We start from the raw sequence: 20688 nt of genomic DNA on the forward strand, positions 1-20688 counted from the left end.
TTTATCTAAAGATAAAGTATATTAAGGAGGGTGCAAAGTTGATCTTTCAACCTTGACGCTTATTTGTAGTCACACGCGCGTGCGCGCACACACGTACATTTTTCTTTTGTTAGCTTGATAGAGATTGGGTGTGGAAAAATACGATGCCGGCTATGTAGCAGTAGTGTATGTTCACAAGGATATTGTCTGAGAAGGAAAGAGGCTGGGATGTAAAAAGAGATTCATTGGGAGGAAGGAGTGCCTGAAATAGTCTGCAGGAAAAAAAGGAAAGCAAAGTACAGGAAAAAGGTTTGGTGACGGGAGAAGGGGAATGGAGGGGCAGGAAGGTTAGTATCAGTGTAGTAAAACTTTTCTTTAATCTTAGTGCACCAACTTTGAGTCAAATATTTTCATACTGTGTAACATTTCACTGTCCTTTCAGCAGCAATATATTCTTCCCTGACATAGTTACTTTCTCATCACTTGTACATTACATGCATGTGTGCCTTTTTAAAACAAAGATGGAGCTTCAGGTTAGCGTCTAACACAATCACACTTTTTGTCTCTAGAAACAAGTGTATCTAACTCTTGTAATGCAGGGTAGTGTAATCCAGACATTTCCTATACTATAATTAGAACAAATGCTACAATGATGTTCAATAAAGTACCTTATTAACTGCTTTTATATTGTGAAGAGGTCAGGAAAGAGACATTTCACCATCATGTAACACTTTCCTGAGGCTGTACTTCTAGGAGCTAGTGTTCATCTCCACATGGAACTGTTCTGGAATAGATGTTCTGCTTTAAATTCACACACTACTTCAATCCAAATTGTATTTCAGGTCTAGATAAGCCCTGAAAATGAAGTACCAATTTTCAGAAAATCATCAATGATGTATCAAGTCTTAATTACTTGGTCTGAGTAAAAGTCAATAATACAGCGGTTCTTCTGAAGACTGTCCCCCTTAATTCAAGCATTTGATGGAAATAAACTGAGGGAATAGCTCAGTGGGTTTCTATATAGTACGTGTGAATTGCTGAGCACTGCCTACTTTCCAGGACCAGCAGTAGTGTGAAAATAACTTTTGTGGAGATGGGCATACCTGTCCATGTTTGGTAATACTTATGTTGTTGCCACCGGTAGCCCGATATACAGTGTGCCACACACGCTCAGTATGACACGCTCTTACTTGTTCAGATTCTGATAGCACTTCAATCTCTGTTCTGAGTTGGGGGTCTAGCACCGTCGATGGTGCTAGTTGCTCTGCTGCATGATTCTTCTGCTACCTGATTCTGTACTGTAACTGTTCCTCAGGTTCCACTCCAGAGCCACCTTGGAGTGCCTTCAGTTTCTTTGGAGAAAAGCTTGCAGGATCCTCTGAATAGCCTTTGGGGCATTGCACTCCTTTCCTGACTTGGTATCCTTCTGGAGCCGTGCCAGGGCTCACTCCAGCTGCTTGTGACTCTATATACAGAGCTCCATGAAGACTCTTTTGGAAGCCACAAAATCATCTCTAGTACAGAGCACTGTGCCAGGCACCATGCCCTCCCTTGACGCTGATCCCTTATCTAGTGCTGACAGATCACTGGAATCCTAGGAGAAAATCAGACCTCCCATTGGAGGGTAGCGGCTTCCCTAGTGACAAGGTGCTGTAGAATATTTAGGCTGCTGCCCACCCTCTGGAATTAACTTCCTCCAAGTTGAAGAAGAAGCCTCTCTTCTATCAGTGTTATACCTTCAGGAACAGTCTCCCTTACAACGTCAAGGGATGGAGTTTCATAGGCATCTTCTAAACCTTCTGCTGGCAAACATCCTCAGCAGTACAGAAGTAGGATTCCTCACAGTATCTTACTCCAAGCAGCAATTTTGAGGGTACAGTTGAGAGCCATATACCAATTGCACCATATCTCCAATCACCCTCTCTTCATTCCCTCCTTTCTAACCCAGTCTCTCCTATAGAACATGCAGATGCATGATTACTTCTGATTTCTGGACACCATCTGCAATGGATACAAATCTACCCAATTCTGCATCAGGCCACATGGCCATCTCCCCCTTTCCTCTCCCCCTCCTCTCTTTATATTAAAACAAACAAAAAACCATCTCACTAGAAAGGCCTGTAGGTCAAGAAGAGAGTCGTAGAGAAGGCTCTATGGGAACATTGGAAGAGCAGTTATCTGAAATCTGTCCTCAACCTCAGAAACATCAGCAGGCACATATGAGCATTCAAGTTCAGGATGCACAACCTAGGAGGCCTTATCCCTCTTTTATCCCAAGGAGACTGTTATGTGGCTCTCAACTTATAGGACATGCTTCCTTTCATGACAGTCTCATCAAGTGCCTGAGGTTTTGCATGATGACAAAACATTACCAGTTCAGAGTACTTCCATTGTAGTCTATTCAGTCACAGTAATAGAGATCTTTGCCTCCAAACAAAACACCAAATGCCAAGTGCAGAGGGGGCAAAAGCTTCCTCCTGCATATATTTTACGGCCAGTAGCCAACACTGTCTGTATACCTTGTCTCCCAGATACCCAAGGTCAAAAGATCATGTTGGGCAGAGATGTATTAATAGCTTTAAAGTTGTCTCACGAGTACTGGTGCCTTGTGTATTCTGCAGCTGGCCAGAAAGCCACATGACCTGCTGCCTCTTTGGGCATCTTGTCTCAACAGCAAGGGGGGATCCTGTATCCAGCCTAGAGACGTTGCACCTTGCAACATGGAGGATGAGCTTTTGACTAATGTGGACTCCCCCCACCCCTTAGCGTCCAAGCCATCTGACTGTAATCCAGGAAAGGTTCCATCCTGAGTTGCTATAAAGAGAAAAGGCTGTGGTTCACCATCTGGGTCACTAGTAAAGGACTAACTCAATATTAGGCTAGGATCACTGCAGTCCTGGAGTCCCATCTAAACCTTAGATTTTGGGGTTTAGGTATGGCTTCCTTAAAAGTCCACCTTGTAAGAATAGAAGCTCGTTAGGTTTGTCCTTAAAATGTGTGTGCCTTCTCACCCTATTGTCCTCAAGCTCCTCAACAGCACGGTAAATGTCTTCTCCTTCCCCTCTCCCCCACTATCATTGAAGCTAAATCTTGTCCTAACAAAGCTAATAAACCCTCCTTATGAGCCATCTCATTTAAGCTTTTCTAGAGCATTTACTGATCAAATCAGACTTCCTCAAAGTGATTACATCTACTAAGAGGGCAAGTGAGTTTAATGCATTGATGACGATGCCACTTTTGTACCGTCTGTACCGTTTTGTACTGGTCTCTAAAGACACTGACCAGTGATGCCTCATTCCGGCCTAAGGTGGCCTCAGATTTTCACCTGTCCAGTGCATTTCCCTGTTTTCTTCCTGAGACCTTTCACATTCTGGGGAAACATATCTGCATATAATAGATGTGCAAAGAGTACTCCATTCATATCTGGAAAAGACCAAGCCCTTTAGAAATTCAAGCAGGCAGTTTGTATCATAGGGACATATACCTGTGAAAACACATTTCTGGACACTTTCCTGCTGGATGCGATGTTACATCTTAGCTAGGAAACCAGTACCTCCTGGTTTAAATACCCACAGCAGCACCATCAGTGGTATACATTAAACATGTTCCTCTGGTGGAGATATGTGAAGAAGTAATCTAGAATTCAGTGCACACTTTCACCAGACGCTACTCTTTGGCTTTATCATCATGCTCTAACATCCAGTTAGTCCAGAAGTGACTCTTGCTCAGAGTTACTGGTGAGTAATCTCTTTAAGGGAAGAAAGTGCTTTATTTTCCATGATGTTTGAAACTCACTTGCACTTCCTTGTCCTGCTGCCTAGTCTCATTGTCTTTTAAAGCAACTACAGTTTGCCATGATCTTTAAAACTATCTTCAACTTTATTGGAAACGGCACTGGTCCTGCAAAGCAAAGGATGCTAGTTTTGCTCTTTAGGTGCATTGGTAAAATAAGATTTTCATGAATCCTGGTTTGTGTCATTAATAGGATTTGATTGTTAACAACTTCAGACTGTTTGTTTCCTAGCAACAGAGGATTTGCCAGGCTGAATCAAACACTGTCCCCTCTAGTCCAGTGTCCCACATTTGGCAGTGACTAATGTGATTTTTTTTGTTTAATCTCTTACTACCTGTGCAACAATTGTGCATAGTGTACTAAGCCTGTTTGTATAGTTCTCTCGTGGGGGGCTTCTGGGGCATTTGTGCTTTATGGCACATGTTGATCATTATAGTATTCAGGAAAGACATGTAATTCTCCCTAGCCACATATTTAGTTAATGATAGTATCTTACACCATAGCTATGTGAACTTCAGTGACTGTGGATGGAACTTAATCTTCTTTTTTCAAAAGTACAGTCTTATCACTAAGAGAAGCTCCTTAGCAGTTGGCAGCGAAGAGCCTGTGAGACAGTAGAGCAGTTTTTCCTAGTATAATGATGGGTGCTTGCATACACTAGAAAGGCCACTATTGTTATCAGACCTCTCTTAAATTCACTATAGTATTTGACTCAGACCTCTTGCAGAAGTTAATTCCACAGATTGACTACATATAGGACCTACTGCAAGCAATAACTTCTGTTAATTTCCAATGTCTCCTCATTATCTCACTCACTAAAGCAATTTTACCTCTTCCCTGTATAATCCTGATTATTCAGATTCTCTCCAGCAAATCATTCTCATTTCAAGTAGTTTGCTAAAGGTATCGCAGTTTGCACAAGTGAGAGTGCTGCTTTTTTGCGTTTTGCATGCACTTGATTTTACTGCACGCAAATTATTTCCTCAGTATTAATACTAATATCAGAATAGGGAAATGTAACAAACAATCTAGTATTCAGCATTCATACTGTCTGGATTAATATTTCTGAATAAATAAAATTGCTGCATGTGGCCCTCAAATTTTATATATACAAAAGTGGTATAAGAAACATAGGGTGTCCAGTTTATAATAGCACTTAATTTTTTTAAATAGGGGGAAAAAACAAAGCTTGTTGAGTGCGCCTAATGTTGGCACCTTTGTGGGCAACTTTAAGGCAGTTAAGTGGACTTAAGTGAAAATACAGTAAACATAGTGACTTCATTTTGTTTTTTCAGATGAAAATTGGGATGATGATCAGCTGCTTGGATTTGAACCTTGCAATGAAAACCTTGTAACCGGTTGCAACATAATCAATGGGAAATGTGAATGTGACACCATTCGCACTTGTAGTAATCCATTTGAGTTTCCAAGCCAGGATACTTGCCTGTCAGCTTTAAAAAGGATTGAAGGTAAGCACTTGATTTTTAGTGATTTTCAACTTGTAATTCCTTATTGTGTATCTTTCACTAGGGCCTATCACTAGATGATGATACTTGATCTGTAAAACAACGTTAGTGGTTTCAGGGACTAACTGCCTTTAACTTCCAAAAAGAACAGGAGTGATTTTTTTTAAAAGTCTTAAAGATAATATTAGCACTGTGGAGTTTAAGGAAGATGTGGTTTATCCAGTTTGACTCTCAAGACACCTCAATTTGAAAATGGATGAGACTGATATTGTCTGTCTTTGTGCTAAGTGTCTTTTTAAAAAGTGCATTTCACTGTTGACAAGGACAAAACCAACACAAATTGTTTGTGTCCTTTTTTGACCTTTGTGCAGCTTCACAAATGCTTAGAGTCGTGGAAAAGCAAGTTGTTCAAAATTACATTGTTATATTTAAAGTGATAGATGAAAAAATGTTGGGACTTTAAATATCCTAAATAAAGAGTAAAAATCTTAAGGTGTTCTTGGTTGCCTTGACTCTCAATGTTTTGCATGATGATGGAATTGCTACTCCTTTTTCAGAAGTATATAACGTACAATTACTTTAATACTAGTACTTCTCAATTGCTTGTTTTCCCTTTGTTTTAGCTCACTTTAGATCAACACTTTTGTGTATACTTATCCTCATACTCACATTTGATGTCATAGCACTTAAGACATTGCTATATTACATGCTACTTAACAAAGCAGTCCTAAATTCGGCGAAAGAGTCAGTTCAGGGATATTGTGTTGCAATCAAACCTGCATGAAGTACTTTCTTAAAAGTTCTCTGAGCTGGGATGGAAAATGTTGTGGTTCTTGACAGCTGTCTATGCAATTTTACTTTGTCATAACATTTATTTTCCAACACATCCTAAGAATTTACAAGGAGATTATTTCAGATATGTAAATGAGTGACTGGACTCAACTAAAAGTCCACAGCTGTAGCTTCACGTGGTGACTCAATGCAGTGTTAAACTTAAATGTTCTAAAAGAATACTAGTCATGTTGGTCTGAGTTATGAGGGTAGTTTAAATAAGTAAACTAACAAGTTCCCGGGAAAACAAAATGTTTTGAGACTTGCCTAAGTGTGTGAATCTTAATTGAGCAATGGAAAATGACAGTAATTTGAAAACCTGCTAAAGTTCTCATACAATAAACTAGAAAAATATGGAATAATAATAATAAGGTGAAAGTGAATATTCCTCTGTGCTGGGTCTGATCTGTTAGAAGCTTACCCACAGTAGGGGCTTGTACTGCTAGTTTATTGGATATCATACCCCTAACTGAAAAAGTTTAAAATTGATCTAGAAGTGTAGTAGTACCAAGGGATGTCTCTGAAGTACAAAAGGCAGCAAAGAAGCTAACACTTCAAGTTTTAAAATTTTTGTCTGCAGTTTTTTTCCACACTTCATGACTTAAAGTGATAGATATGTTGTCTAATGCTGTGAGAAAGAAGTGCTGAATTCTGATCCTGACTCTGACAAAGACAGCATCTGTGGTCTTAGAGAAACAGACAGAGAAGCTGTAACTTGCCTGTCTCAGAAAATGAGTTTACAATATTGATCTGGCTCCTGAACAAGAGTGTTCTGAGGATTAATGTTGTAAAGTACTTGGATAAAAGTCAAGTACCATTACAGATATCTAATTTATAATACTGTAGGTTAGTAATGTTAGACTATTTGTGTTTCTGGGAGATAATATACTTGCTGTGTATATCTTAACGAGCTTCAAATGATGTCTGCTGTCCTGAGTAATTTATTTCTAAGTGATTTAGCCTGTACTCTTCTATCTACTTTGTACTGCTTGTGAAGCCCTTCAGTTACGAAACTATAGAGAAATTCTTTGAAGCCACATTAAACCATTAAATACTTTAACGGTCAACAGAAGATAAGTTTGGTCTTTCACTGGTTTTTGCTCTATTTGTTTTTGTTTTTCAACAGCCAATACTTTGAGAAAATAAAAATATTCAGGTCTCCCTCTTTCTTTCCTTCCTTCCTCTCCCCCTTCTTTCCCCCCCAACACTGAAAGCCTAGTTAACATGTAAGTCATTGTCACTTCATGACAAAGCTCTAATACAATTTTCTTCTCTAAGAGGTTCCAGCTACACTCCTAACTATTCAAAGTATTCTACAGAACAGGACTTACAGCATCAGACTTTCCACAGATTAAACCTATTTTTCTGAATTAGTAGCAAAAGGGGAGGGAGAGAAAAGCATAACCACAACAGATTTTCTTGAATATGACAGAGGATATTTAAATTACAGCATAAAGCATACTTTTTTAGCAGAAGTGTCCCCCCATTTATAAGCAGAGAAACATTTAAAAAAACAAAATAAAAAGGACATGCACAAAAAACTCCATGTGCATTACTACCCATTACAGCAGTGAAACAAAGGCCATGTTATGTATGCTGCCAAATACACTTATGATTGAAATAAAAATGTGCTTTACCTTGTAAGTACTTATTCTCATAAATACACAGGGAGAAGCTATACTGGTATGACTACATCCACGCTGGGGAGTTGTACTTGTTAAATTGTATTGGTTTCTAAAGTGGTACAAAAACTCTGGAGACAAGCCATGTCAACACTATAAAATTGTCAACTTTATTTATGTTGGCATACAGCCACCATAGTTGTTAAATTGCTTGTGTGTGTCTGCCCACTTGGCTCCTGGTGTTTGGTGGTGCACCTCCTCGCCATGAACATTTGTATTGATTGTATTGGGGGGGGGGGTATTGGGGGATGGCTTGTCAACAGTTGACAAGAAGGGATGAATATCAAGAGAGGGGGAAAAGTACTTTTGTAGTGCTAACAAGGCCAATGCAATCAAGGTGGACATCTCCCATTCTCAACAGTTGACAAGAAATCTGGGAGTGGATAGGTCACTACAAAAAGTAATTTTCCCTCTGCTGATACTCACACATTCTTGTCAACTGTTGGGAATGGGATGTCCACCTTGATTACATTGGCCTTGTTAGCACTACAAAAGTAATTTTCCCTCTGATATTCACCCCTTCTTGTCAACTGTTGAGAATAGGTTTCAGAGTAACAGCCATGTTAGTCTGTATTCTCAACAAGAAAAGGAATACTTGTGGCACCTTAGAGACTAACCAATTTATTTGAGCGTAAGCTTTCGTGAGCTACAGCTCACTTCATCGGATGCATGCTGGGGAAAATACAGAAGATGTTTGTTTTTATACACACAAATCATGAGAAAAAATGGATGTTTATCACTACAAAAGGTTTTCTCTCCCCACTCTCCTGCTGGTAATAGCTTATGTAAAGTGATCACTCTCCTTGTAAGCGGGGGAGAGAAAACCTTTTGTAGTGATAAACATCCATTTTTTCTCATGATTTGTGTGTATAAAAACAAACATCTTCTGTATTTTCCACAGCATGCATCCGATGAAGTGAGCTGTAGCTCACGAAAGCTTATGCTCAAATAAATTGGTTAGTCTCTAAGGTGCCACAAGTACTCCTTTTCTTGTTGAGAACAGGCCACTTCCATCTTAATTGAATTGGCCTCGTTAGCACTGACCCCCCCCACCCCCACTTGGTAAGGCAACTCTCATCTTTTCATGTGCTGTAATATATGTACTGCTTACTGTAATTTTTCACTCCATGAATCTGATGAAGTGGGTTTTAGCCCACAAAAGCTTATTTCCAAATAAATTTGTTAGTCTCTAGGGTGTCACAAGGACTCCTTGTTTTTGCTGATACAGACTAACACGGCTACCACTCTGAAACCACTCTCAAGGAACAGGTCAGGAACACTGTGATGCACAAATAACTGTTTTCTTGATGTTTCTAACTTCAGCTGGTTAATGACATGGGAACATTTTTCTTTGTAACAATTAGGAAACTAAGTAAATAAGTACACAGTAATTGAAGATTATAAAAATAAATTGCTTGCAACATTCAAGTAGCTGTTCAATATTTTGTTTTATCCTCACTGTTCAATGTGTAACCCCAGGCCTCATTTACTGGAAACCATTCAAACCCAGCTCTGAAGACAGAATTGTTAATTTTTTTTTCTCCTTGACTTTCCGATGGCACTTATCACTGAAGTATCTTAGTGTTTCACAGACATTTAATGAATTTATTTTCACAACACTCCTATGAGATAAGAGTGTAGGTATGACATGTATGCATATGGTCACGTAGACATCGAGTAGAAACTAAGTGGTTATATTTTTAATAAGTTGGTTTATTGATTTTAATAAGTAGCTTTGAACAGCTTGACTGAGCCTTGATACTGGGTGTAAGATTATTTCACTGTATCCCAGATGTGAGAGTTTGGCAAATTTTTATTTGAGGCCTTGTCTCTCTTGAAGTTTAAATATGGGCAAGGAATTACTTTTGTAAGTCAAGACAATGGGTCTTAAGTAATGACCAGGAAGACAACAGGCCCCAATAACCAAGAAGTCATTGATGAGAGTTTCTGCTGTTGATCTCAACCCCTTGTATTTAAGTAATCTTGGTAGTCATCACTTCTTGTTATTCCATCAGTGTTGCTTATTTGGGACAAACATAGACTTATGGGATTCTCCTTTTAGAACGCTGTTTTTAGTCACATCCATAAGTGGATCAAGAGTCAGAATGGCATTGCCTGATCTGGATTGGCCAATGCATTTGAGGTGAGAAACCTGGGATTTCCCCTGATTTTGATCAGAAGATCATCTGAGAGGTTGCGTGGGATGTAGTTATACTGACGGAGTTGGTAGTATAGACCAAGCCAAGGACATCAGATAAGTCAGTTGACCTGAGTGACCACCCCACTAGTGTAATGGTACTTGCAATAGAAAATGTTGCCTGGTTCCCTAGACTGCAGTTCCTGAATGAGTCTGAAGCTCTACAAGGCAAGCAAGGTAAAGAGCAGATACTTTTTCTCTTTGGGTATGTCTACATTGAAATTAGACACCCATAGCTGGCTCGTGCCTGCTGACTTGGACTGTGAGGCCGTTTCATTGCAGTGTAGACTTCTGGGCTTGGGCTGGAGCCCAGGCTCTAGGACCCTGCAAGGTGAGAGGGACTCAGGCTTCAGCCTGAGCCCAGAGGTCTGTGCTGCCATGAATCAGCCCTGTAGCCTGAGCCCGGTGAGCCCGAGTCAGCTGGCACAGGCCACCTGCAGGTTTTTAATTGTAGTGTAGACATACCCTGTCTATTTAACAGGACTGTGCAGGGATGCCTGCCATGAGAGACCTATCCTAGCCTTGTGTGTGTGGCTGGCCAGTAACAGTAATAGCATGGGTGTTTAAGTATATAGTACATGTTTTTTTTACTTTTGGGTATTAACTAACCTAGATTTAAAGCAAATCTTATTGATCTGAGCCACCTGGATTACCTAAAGATTTAAACCTGAATCCATTTTTTCCACAAGGGAAAAATAAGTTACTAAATAAACCACATAAGAATAGAAAGATTAAATAAATCCTTTAATAATGTTAATTTTGTGATTTGATTATTGGTTGTGCTCATGCAGTAACTTCACCAATTGTTGGTCTTAAGCTGTTCTCTTTGTAGTTACTCAGTTAAGTTGTATTGTTAACTCCTTGATTTAACTCAGTTTACAAGGTAATTTCATTATTATCTTGTTTAATACTTCACGGAAATAAAAGAAACTATATAACTTTGTGCTCTTGAACAAAAATTGTAATATACTGAAATTAGTTTTTTCTGATCAACTGGTGATCAGGTAAAAACAACCCTAAGTTAAAGGGAATTTAATTATTCTTAGAGCATTGGCCTCGGGTCCTAACAAAACCCATATTATTACAAGCCGTATTATACCCATTTTCAGATGGGTAGCTGAGGCACAGAAATTGTCAAAGTATCCAGTAATTTTAGGTGCCCAATTTTGAAGCACCTAAAACCTGATTTTGTCAGAATACTTTGCGTAATATAGCATGGAATATGTTCAAAGCACAGTTCCTGTTGACTTCAGTTGCAGCTGAGGGTTCTAGGCACTTCTGCATGTCAGACCACAAGATACCAAGTTAGGCTTTCAGAAATTGAGGAACTCTCAATTAGTGATTACCTGTAAAAAGGTTGGTTTAAGTGATTTGCCCAGCATCACATAAGAACTCTGTGGCAGAGGCGGGGGTAGAATCCAGCTCTTTTATGCCTTAACCTTAAGTTTTTCCTTTCTCTTCCTGTGATGCCCTGACTCATTCGTTACACTTCCAAGTTCTGTAACCAATGAAGCAGGGATCCTACAGGCAGGTCTCTGTTTATACAGTCCTGATTCATCCCTAAGTCCATCTGATGTACTGAATGAGGCAGAGTTCCTGGGGGAAAATCAGTTTTTGATCATCATAACGCATGCACAGTGGGGCTGAATAAAGCTTGATTCTGGCATTTTCTAACTTTTGATTGCTTGACTTTACAACCTTAATGTTCTTTTAATATAGGTGTGTACATGTGTAATTGCCTAGGTTTTTAAAAAGCAAACTGAAAAAAAAAATACCATCATGTGGCATTATTAATACACAGGTTAGTTAATTAGTAAAGCTGGAATGTTTAGATTCTCAACCACCTGAGCTAATAGCAATAGTGGTTCACAGGGGATGATAACCTAACATGAAAGTGGGATGAGACGCTTTCTACCATTGGGTTTACCAGAGGAATGGTGAGACCTAGATCTTGGGTCCATTCCAGGCTGTGGAGGGAAGTATGCTTTAGTGGGCATAGACTCTCTTGCCCATTTTCCTGCAAGGTTGACCCTTTTTGCCCTGTCTCCCTACTAGTTCTGTCTCTTCTTCACCCCTGACTTCTTGTCACAGTCTCAATGTCTTGGTCTTCTCATCCTATTCCTAGTCTTCCCTCCAGGCTTGCTGTACAAGTTCCAGTCTGCCACTCCCCACACCCTGTTTCCCTGCCCAGCCAGTCCTTCCCAGCTCCTCATCTGGTCTGTCTCTTCCCACCTCCCCCTACTGGCTCCCAGACTTGATCTCCCTCCCTGGGCTCTTCATCCAGTCTCAATTTCCTGCCCTTCCCGCTTCCTCCCTCACTCTGTCCCAATTTCTTACCCTGCTGGTCCCAGATTTCTCCCTGCAGCCCAGCTCCTTGTCAGGTGAGTCCCCCTTCCCCTCACTGGTTCCTAGTCCCAGTCTTTGTTCAGACAGTCACCTAGTTCCTCATCCAATCTGTGTTTCCCTTTTACTCTCTGCCAGCTGACTCCTAGCCCCAGGTTCTTTGCACAACTTCCCCTTCCCTCCAAGCCCTTCTCACCTGCTCAGTCTTTCACTAGGCTCCTCCTTCTCACATTCTACACCTTTTCTACCACCCTAGCCTGCTTTTGTCTTCTCTGCACTCAAATCTGCCTACTTTCTCCTCTTCTGAGTGCCAGCAGGGGGAGGAGCATTGAAAGCGCAGGGGGGACAGGCTCTCTAACCTCCGTTTCGGTGTCTTGTACCACCTCAGCCTGAAGCAGCTGGAAGCTGCCTTTAGCTGTAGACTTGGGCTTAAGCATGCTCATTTTGTTTTGTGGGGAAGAGACATGCAGAGTCCAGTCACAGGGAAGATTCGTGAGAGCTTTTGGAATAATTCTGTCTGAATGGTTGGCTGTGCAAAGTTATGCACAGCTGAAAACTGGATCTATCATGGGAAGTGTCTGGCAACCAGCCCAACTTTGGAGTGTTCACATTAGCTATGGTTAAACATTTAATGGTCATAAACCTTCATGTTTCAGGGCATGAGACGACAATGAATAAATTTGAGGCTAGGAAAAAACATATACGAACAAGTTATGTAAATATATATTATAGGGGTTTCTTGAACCTTCCTACGAAGGAAGGAAGCATCAGATACTGGGTCATGGTAATCAGGATACAAGACTTGATGGATCACTGGTCTGATTTGGTGCAGGAATTCCCATGTTCTTGAGCTCCAGGAAGTAAGTGTGGCTATTTTCAGCTTCTGAAGGATCTATTGATGGCAGTTTGATCCAATAACTGGGAAGTTGACAGACCTGGACCATGGGTGGGGGTTTCCAGAGGCTGAATCTGGGAAGAGTCAAGTCTGTGAGTATGAAAGCATCAGATGGCTCTCAAGAACTTTTCTAGAAGAAAAGAGGAAGTTCTTAGCAGATGGGCTAAGCTAAAGTGTAGTCCTGGAAGATTGCCTCCCCCTCCTATTTTCCTAAACATTCAGGGAACTACTAATAGGGCCTAACTTTCAGAGATGCAGAAACCCTACATCTTTCACTAACTTCAAATGATATGGGTGCTCAGTACCTCAGAAAATCTGGCGTTGAGGTTATAAGTGGGGAATTCTTCAAGGCTTGTTCTCATCAGCTGCGAAAACGCATTGTAGTGTTGTCCAGCTAAAGGACTCACTAAAAATTTTGGAGAGATTCTCTGTGAGTTGCTGAGGGAGAGGTGTATTCTGAGTTTATCCTTCAGCAGTTTGGTGCATTCCAAAGGAAAAATAAATCCTCAAATATTCTGATTAGACTGCAGCTCTCTGTGTCAAGCATTAATAGGCCCTGATTCTGATCTGGGCTTGAGTACTGCTGTAACACATGTACAGACTGAGGATTAGGAAGCAATGGTTTAGTAATCTACAGAGAGCAATGAGTGTGCCACCAGATGCAAAGAAATCTTTCCAAAACTCTTAACTTAAATGCTCCTAAGCGCCATTTCCATCAAGCTTATAATAAAACACACAAAGTGACTATTTAAATGTGAAAATTAAAACTATTTATTTTTGCCGGTTTGGGGGCAAATTTTTGTTTAGAAATTAGTGTACATTTACTTGACCAAGTACATATCTCTGCAGCAGACATTATGTTCTGGTAGAAAATTTGGTCAAACTGCACTCGAGAACAAATACAGTTCTTAACACAGTTTTTGGTCTGGAGATAAAAATGTCCTTTAATGTCATAAACCTCTTATTGTGTTGAGGAAGAGGGATTCGTATTGTCTTCCTTTCTCTCTCCTCCTTCCCCACCCCATTTTTATTTTAAAGTTCCTGAGATTTGCTGATTATGAAGATGGTTGAAGTTATTTGAAACATACTTTTTGCATTCCATTATTCTTACACGTAGTTGAATAACTCTAAAGCTGGTCCAACAGGTATTACAGCATTTTCCTATATTGAACATTAAATTTGAGAAGGCAGCTTCATTCTAAATATTAGCCTTCAGTTCATAAATTTGACTTCTTTTGGGCTGAAACTTCACCTGTGTGGTCTGAAAGGTTGATACTTCATGAGAATTAGAGCTAAATAAGTTGAATTTTTATTGAATTATATGAGTGTTGGAATAAATCTTCTACTTTCAAAAAAAAAATCATGTATGTTTTTGCTCCAATAACTCAAATGGCTGAACTTTAAAACTTGGCATCTATCTTCAGTCAGGAATGTGATCCTGGCAAAGGGCCAAATTTTGCCCTTGAATGTGCTTATGTTGCCTGTTACCTATATTTGGCTCCCGTTTTAGTTATTTGAAGGCAGAATTTAGCCCAAACTGTGGGGCAAATTGTTTTAGTAGTTTTAAACCTTTTATTAATGTTTGTGCATGCCAGATTTATACCTTTTAAGCTGTTCAAAAGCATGCACCGTAGTCTGAGGAGAGAACAGTCTGCAGTTTAAATTGCTTCTGCCAGTATTCTCAATTTTTTGTGCAAAAAGGGAACTGGAATTAAATCAATAACAAACACAATTTAATTAAAAGTACCACCTTTGCACAAGAACCATCTGTGAGCGCAGATGACTGCACAAAATGTTTAACTGCATAATTAAAGTCTATTCTAGCCGATAAGAGTTTTGTAAATAAGTATTTAACTACGGTTCCACAAGAGAAATGAATTCTGCTCAAGGCACCCTCAGTCAGGGATTAGTGGTGTATTCCTCCTCCTCTTCTCTATCTCTAGACAATGCCCTGTGTATATTGTAGCAAGTTGGCTCTAAATTCCATGGCAAAGTCTGACAGTTTGGAAATTCTGCAGCAGCTTTCAGGTAGATTAAAAAACTGAAGCTTTTATTTTATTAAACATGAAAATTGTTGGTACAGTATTCCTTTTTTGTTCAGTTTAACTTATTTTAATATTGTGCTTACATTCTTAGGTATTGCAGCTGAATTTTATTGATGGTGCATAACTTCATTGTATAAGTTGTTAGGGAGGGGTGGAAAGGGAAAGCCAGAAGCTCAAGCATCTGGCTAGGGGACATTTGGAACCTTTGGTACTCAGGAAGTCATGGGGTTTGGATTGGGATTGTAGGAGAGGCACATTCTGCCAAAATAATTAGCAGTGAAATAATATTGACATTCAACTTCTCATCTTTAGATTCAGCGTTAACACCCCATGGAGACAAATGGGTGCTGATCATATCTCACTTTCAGCTATTTGAAGCTGTCATTGGCAGGCATCCATGCCATCTGATGCTTAAGGGCTTCTGTTCAGATACTATGGATTGTCCTGGACTCAGAGTGAAAACATAGGATAGCTGAGAGCAACCTATCATTACAACTTGCTGCCTGCATTATTCAAACATATCTTAATGCCTGGTCGTTGTCTTTTCCTGCCCAGCCACAACTGCGTTTCCTACCTGGACAACTTTGTCTTCTTTTTATATGTAGTGACCAGTTGCAAGTTCTAAAGCAAATGTTGTGAGACATAACAAGATTCTCTTCCCTCAAACTGGAGCAAAACTGCATTTAAACTTTACTTTCAGGGCGGTTGCCCCGGCAAAGCCTTTTGAAGGAGGCTGCAGAAGCTACTGCTGGGATCAGAAGTTCTCACTCTCTGTGCTTTACCCCCGGGGGCGGGAGGGAGTCTGGCTGGAGTTTCTAAAGGTTGCTATTTGGCCTGAGCATTGGGATGGAGGTGTGGGCTTGCCCATGGCCGCGTTTCTGGGCAAAGGCAGATAATGTAGATCTTGTATTTAAATATGTAGTAGGTAATGCTGACGGATTATCAACTTTGTCTTATATGAGAATTTACCATGTACAAAGTGTCAGCTATCTACTGGGCTAGAATGACAGTGAAATTAGTGTAAGTAAAAAAAAAAAAAAACCAAGCTGCAAATTCACACTTACTGAGGGTTATAGAAGATACTGTGAATTGTAATATTGAGAAAATAACATGCTCATTTGATTGGACAGTATTGCGATTAATACTAACTAGCGAGTTTGGTTATTCAAACTGAAATCTGGAATTCTGGCTTTTGAATGTTAAAATGTGCAAGCTTTAATACTGTGTGAATGTAGGTTTGGTTTAATTTTATTTAATACTTTTAGAGAATGGTATGTAAAAATTTACATATCTATATCTATAATACGATATTTTAGAATATTTAATCACTTGAAGCTAGAACTGGGTGGAGAAAGGGTTTCTGTTTTGTGGAGTATTTTGGAAATATTGGTTTTGTTTAGATTTGGATTGCCCTGGAGCAGCAGACCCTTGATGCCCTGGGGTCCCCAGCAGCTTGCCAGGTGAGGTGTCAAGAAATAAAGCTAGCGTCTGACATAAAGGTCTCCATGAAACATTTTGATTTTAATAAATTGACAATTTTCAGACACAACTTTTCATCAATTGTTTGGAAAATGTAAACTATTTTTAAATATTGTGGAAGCTGATTTTTCTCTGTCCATTGTTACCTGTTCTAATATGGGAGCTGTGTACATTTAACTGTAATAAAGGTGTATCCTTTTGTTGAAATATTTTGAAACTTAGAGCTACAGTATTCTCAGTGAATCTGAGCCGCTATCGCTATGGTTCCCAATCTAGTTCTTTATCTTCATTTTTCTATCAGTGGAAAAACACTGATTGCTGTGCTTAATCAGAGCAGTGACCCTTTCTACTGAAAGCTAATAAGTCTTACTATTAATGTAGGCCTAAAAATAAGAGCTGACAAGAACCATCTGGATTGTAGTGAAGCCATTTATATTGTCTCATAAAATCCTATACTCAAAATTAATTCAAATTTGGTTGGATAAAATCTGCACATGAATTGAAAACAGACTTAAGGCCTTTAGCAAAGGGTAATTGATAAATTGCTAAGAGTGGTTGGGGAGACATTTAGTGGGATTTTGCAGGGATCAGTGGAGGGAGTAAACAGTAATTTAATGAAAATAGAGGATGATATTAAAGTGGGGAAGTGTTGTGACAGTTACAAATGCAAATATAGCTATGCAGTAGAAACACGAGCAAGAAATAAAATGAGAATCAACTTGAAAAAATGCAAACTAATATTGTACGTGTAAGCAATTATAATCCAGCACAGATTCAATAATTGGGTGAAACCTGAAAAGCAGTGATGTCAGCATAAGCTTGTGTGTAATGCAAATAATGATATATTGAAGAGTGGCTGGCTAGTGCAACTTTTAGCTGCATAGACACAGAACCTCAGAAACTGGTGTTTGTACCTGATACATTTGGAAAGATGCTGGGTTCTGGTTGCAGGCTCTGTGGCCTGCAGCTAGAAGCCAGCTGGTTGTCAAAGATGGAAGATCTACAGGGGTTGCTCTCCTCCTATGTTTTGCTCAGAGACCTGGAGGAAAGGGGAAAAGGTGGGGAGAAGATGCAGGGAGACTAACAGTGTCATGCCTCAGAACTGACCATATGCTGGAGAAATTCCTCAGCCAGGGAGTAGGGAACCAGCTATGAGGCATGTACCCTTGAGCTTCCTGTCTTCTGTATGTTTCTGTGACTGTAATCAGTACAGAATCAGCTGTGGAAAGTTTGATTAAGAAGTGTCTCAAAATACAGATATAAGGCTCACCGCTCCCTCTGGTCTTTTCTAAATCTGAGGAAGGGGCCAACGGAATACAAATTTCAAAATCTAAGTTGGAGGAGCTGGTGGGCTAATGCCCAGGACCCTCTTCAAAGTATTTTCCATGTTCCCTGAACTTCACTCTCTGTGTGTGTGTGTGTGTGTGTGTGTGTGTGTGTGAGAGAGAGAGAGAGAGAGAGAGAGAGAGATACTCTAAGAAAGTAGTAGGTTTCCCCTTATACAATGTATTATTGTAGATAAATGTATTATTGGTGAGATGTTGTTGACTGGCTTCAAAGTGATCCTTCAATTTTATGCATGGGAGTAGTTTACATTCTCCCTCAGAAGCATTTTGACATGAGGTAGTTGATTGATTCCCTGCTCCTCCCTTCTTTCCATCTGCTGTCAGTCCATGAAGTCTCTTGACTCTAGGGCAGGGGTGGCCAACCTGTGGCTCCGGAGCCACATGCGGCTCTTCAGACGTTAATATGCGGCTCCTTGTATAGGCACCGACTCGGGGGCTGAAGCTCCAGGTGCCAACTTTCCAATGTGCTGGGGGGTGCTCACTGCTCAACCCCTGGCTCTGCCCCCACTCCACCCCTTCCTGTCCCCTCCCCTAAGCCTGCAGTGCCCTCACTCCTCCCGCCTTAGCCTCCTGCATGCCATGAAACAGCTGATTGGGAGATGTGGGGTGGGGAGGGAGGGGGAGGCGCTGATTGACAGGGCTGCTGTTGGGTGGGAGGCGCTTGGGGGGGGTGGGGGAGCTGATTGGGGGCGCTGCTGATGTATTACTGTGGCTCTGGCTCCCTCTCAGGCTCAGGTTGGCCACCCCTGCTGTAGGGAACTACCCATGCACATAAAACTAAGCATGTAATTGTTTGCAGGATCAGCAGGTAAGTGTGTTTAAGGATTATGTGTATATACACAAGTACATACACATAGAGTAGAATTTGATTGCCTTTAAAACATTACTCTCAATTTAATATTTTTAACTTAACCCTTACAGCTTTGTTCTTGAGTACTTATATGTTAAGGCAAGTGCTGTTTAAATTATAGTCTGAGGGGTTTTCCCTGGGTTAGTTACCTTGCCTCTTCATTATGACTGATTATCATCAATATGATTATTATTAATAATCATAATCAAAATAATTTGTATTACAATGGTCCTAGAGGTTCTAATCAAGATCAGGGCCCCACTGTGCAAATCACCATACAAGAACAGTAAGAAACAGTTCTGTTCTGAAAAGTTTATAATCTAAATAGACAAGACCAACAAATCAGGATAAAACAATTATCCCCATTTTACAAATGAGGAACAGAGATAAGTGGTTTTTGCTGAAGATATCACAGAAGTAGTCTCCTGAGTCCCAAAGCAGTGCTGTAGTAAGACCATCCTTCCCCTCTAAGAACTCCATTTTGCACTCTTCCACCTATGATTTATCCCAAGACTTCTTTACTTTTTTGGGTAGCCTTGGTGCCAATGTGGAATTCAGACATACCTCGCTTCAGAGATTTTTCTTTTAAAAGCAGTGCCGCTGACCAAATGTTTCCCATCTCCTTATGCACTATATATTATACTATCCAGAAAATACCTGTAGTCTTTGAGTTTGTGCTGTACTGTCAAATAGCTAGAGTCTAGCTACGTTAGATCAGTCTGTGTTAAATCATGTTAATTTTAACTTTCAACACAGAAACTAAACAAAGCATTCCAGGTTAAGAGCTATAAAGATTCTTTGGAAGAGAACAAAATAGTGAACTTTTATAGTCAAGTGGGTTTATGGCTGGCTTTGTAAACTTGAGTTTTATGCACATGTAAAATAGTTGTCATAGTGACAAACCAATCCACATTAATTTAAGGTGCTGGAATTTAAATGATTTGTAAAATATACATGCCAAAAATTTTAGCTTCTAAAATATTAATTAATTTGACGTGTTAAATGTTAGTTAAACATGCTTGGCACTGGCACATAACTCTGGAAAGGCAAAGAAAATATTCACCCTAGGTTAAAAAATACTGAAGTTCTTAAAATGTTCATTTGACCTTTGGCTAATGGATACAGTCACATTGTAGCAAAGGAAATGCCTAACATTCTAGCATCTGGGTTTGAGTCTTCATACTACTTGGCACAGTTACATCAGTAGGTCTCTTCTCTTTTTCCACAGTAGTCACTGCAGACTTTTTGCAGAAGTGGATAAGGGACAGTAATAATGCCAAAAGCTACATGTCTTTTCTGTCTGCTCAAGGCCGGGTTATAATTGAATGGCTTGTTTCATAGGGTGTCTTGGACAAAAAAGGAGAAGAAACAAAGCTATTGGAAGTCAGGCTGGAATTTTGTTTCAGTAGTGCACCCAGATGCTATGATTTAAAAATTTCAGTAGAGCTTCCAGATTTATTTTTGGAAAGAATAGCCCACCTTTTAAAGGAAAAAAAAATGTAAAGCTTTTCAATAGCCTTGTTTTTCACATATCACAGTGAATGCTGTATAAGAACAAAGATAGTAAAGAAAAAAAAATCAGCATTACATTTTCTTCAAAGTCAGATTCCCCTGTCTGTCAGGGGTTTAACTGATGTCCCCTGTCTGAGGCATACTGGGTGGTATTGTTGTGACAGATTGGTGATATAGCTGTGTCAAATCCATTTTATTTTGTGAATACCATTTCTTTTCAGGGGCTCCACTTTGTATTGCAATCTTCATTGTGAGCGAGACTAAAACATC

The 20688-nt window shown here is 39.9% G+C and overlaps 1 protein-coding gene across 6 annotated transcripts in view; it reads left to right on the plus strand.

Annotated features, from left to right (window-relative positions):
- CRIM1 (cysteine rich transmembrane BMP regulator 1) overlaps nucleotides 1–20688 on the plus strand; it is a 306847-nt gene that overhangs the window by 18196 nt on the left and 267963 nt on the right. For all 6 annotated transcript variants that reach the window (XM_037895411.2, XM_037895410.2, XM_037895409.2 and 3 more), the window contains exon 2: nucleotides 5068–5241. In XM_037895411.2, coding sequence (XP_037751339.1) covers nucleotides 5068–5241 — 174 coding nt within the window. The remainder of the gene's footprint in view (nucleotides 1–5067; nucleotides 5242–20688) is intronic.

The sequence above is a fragment of the Chelonia mydas genome, chromosome 3 (assembly GCF_015237465.2).
Source record: "Chelonia mydas isolate rCheMyd1 chromosome 3, rCheMyd1.pri.v2, whole genome shotgun sequence".
Classification (NCBI taxonomy): domain Eukaryota; kingdom Metazoa; phylum Chordata; order Testudines; family Cheloniidae; genus Chelonia; species Chelonia mydas.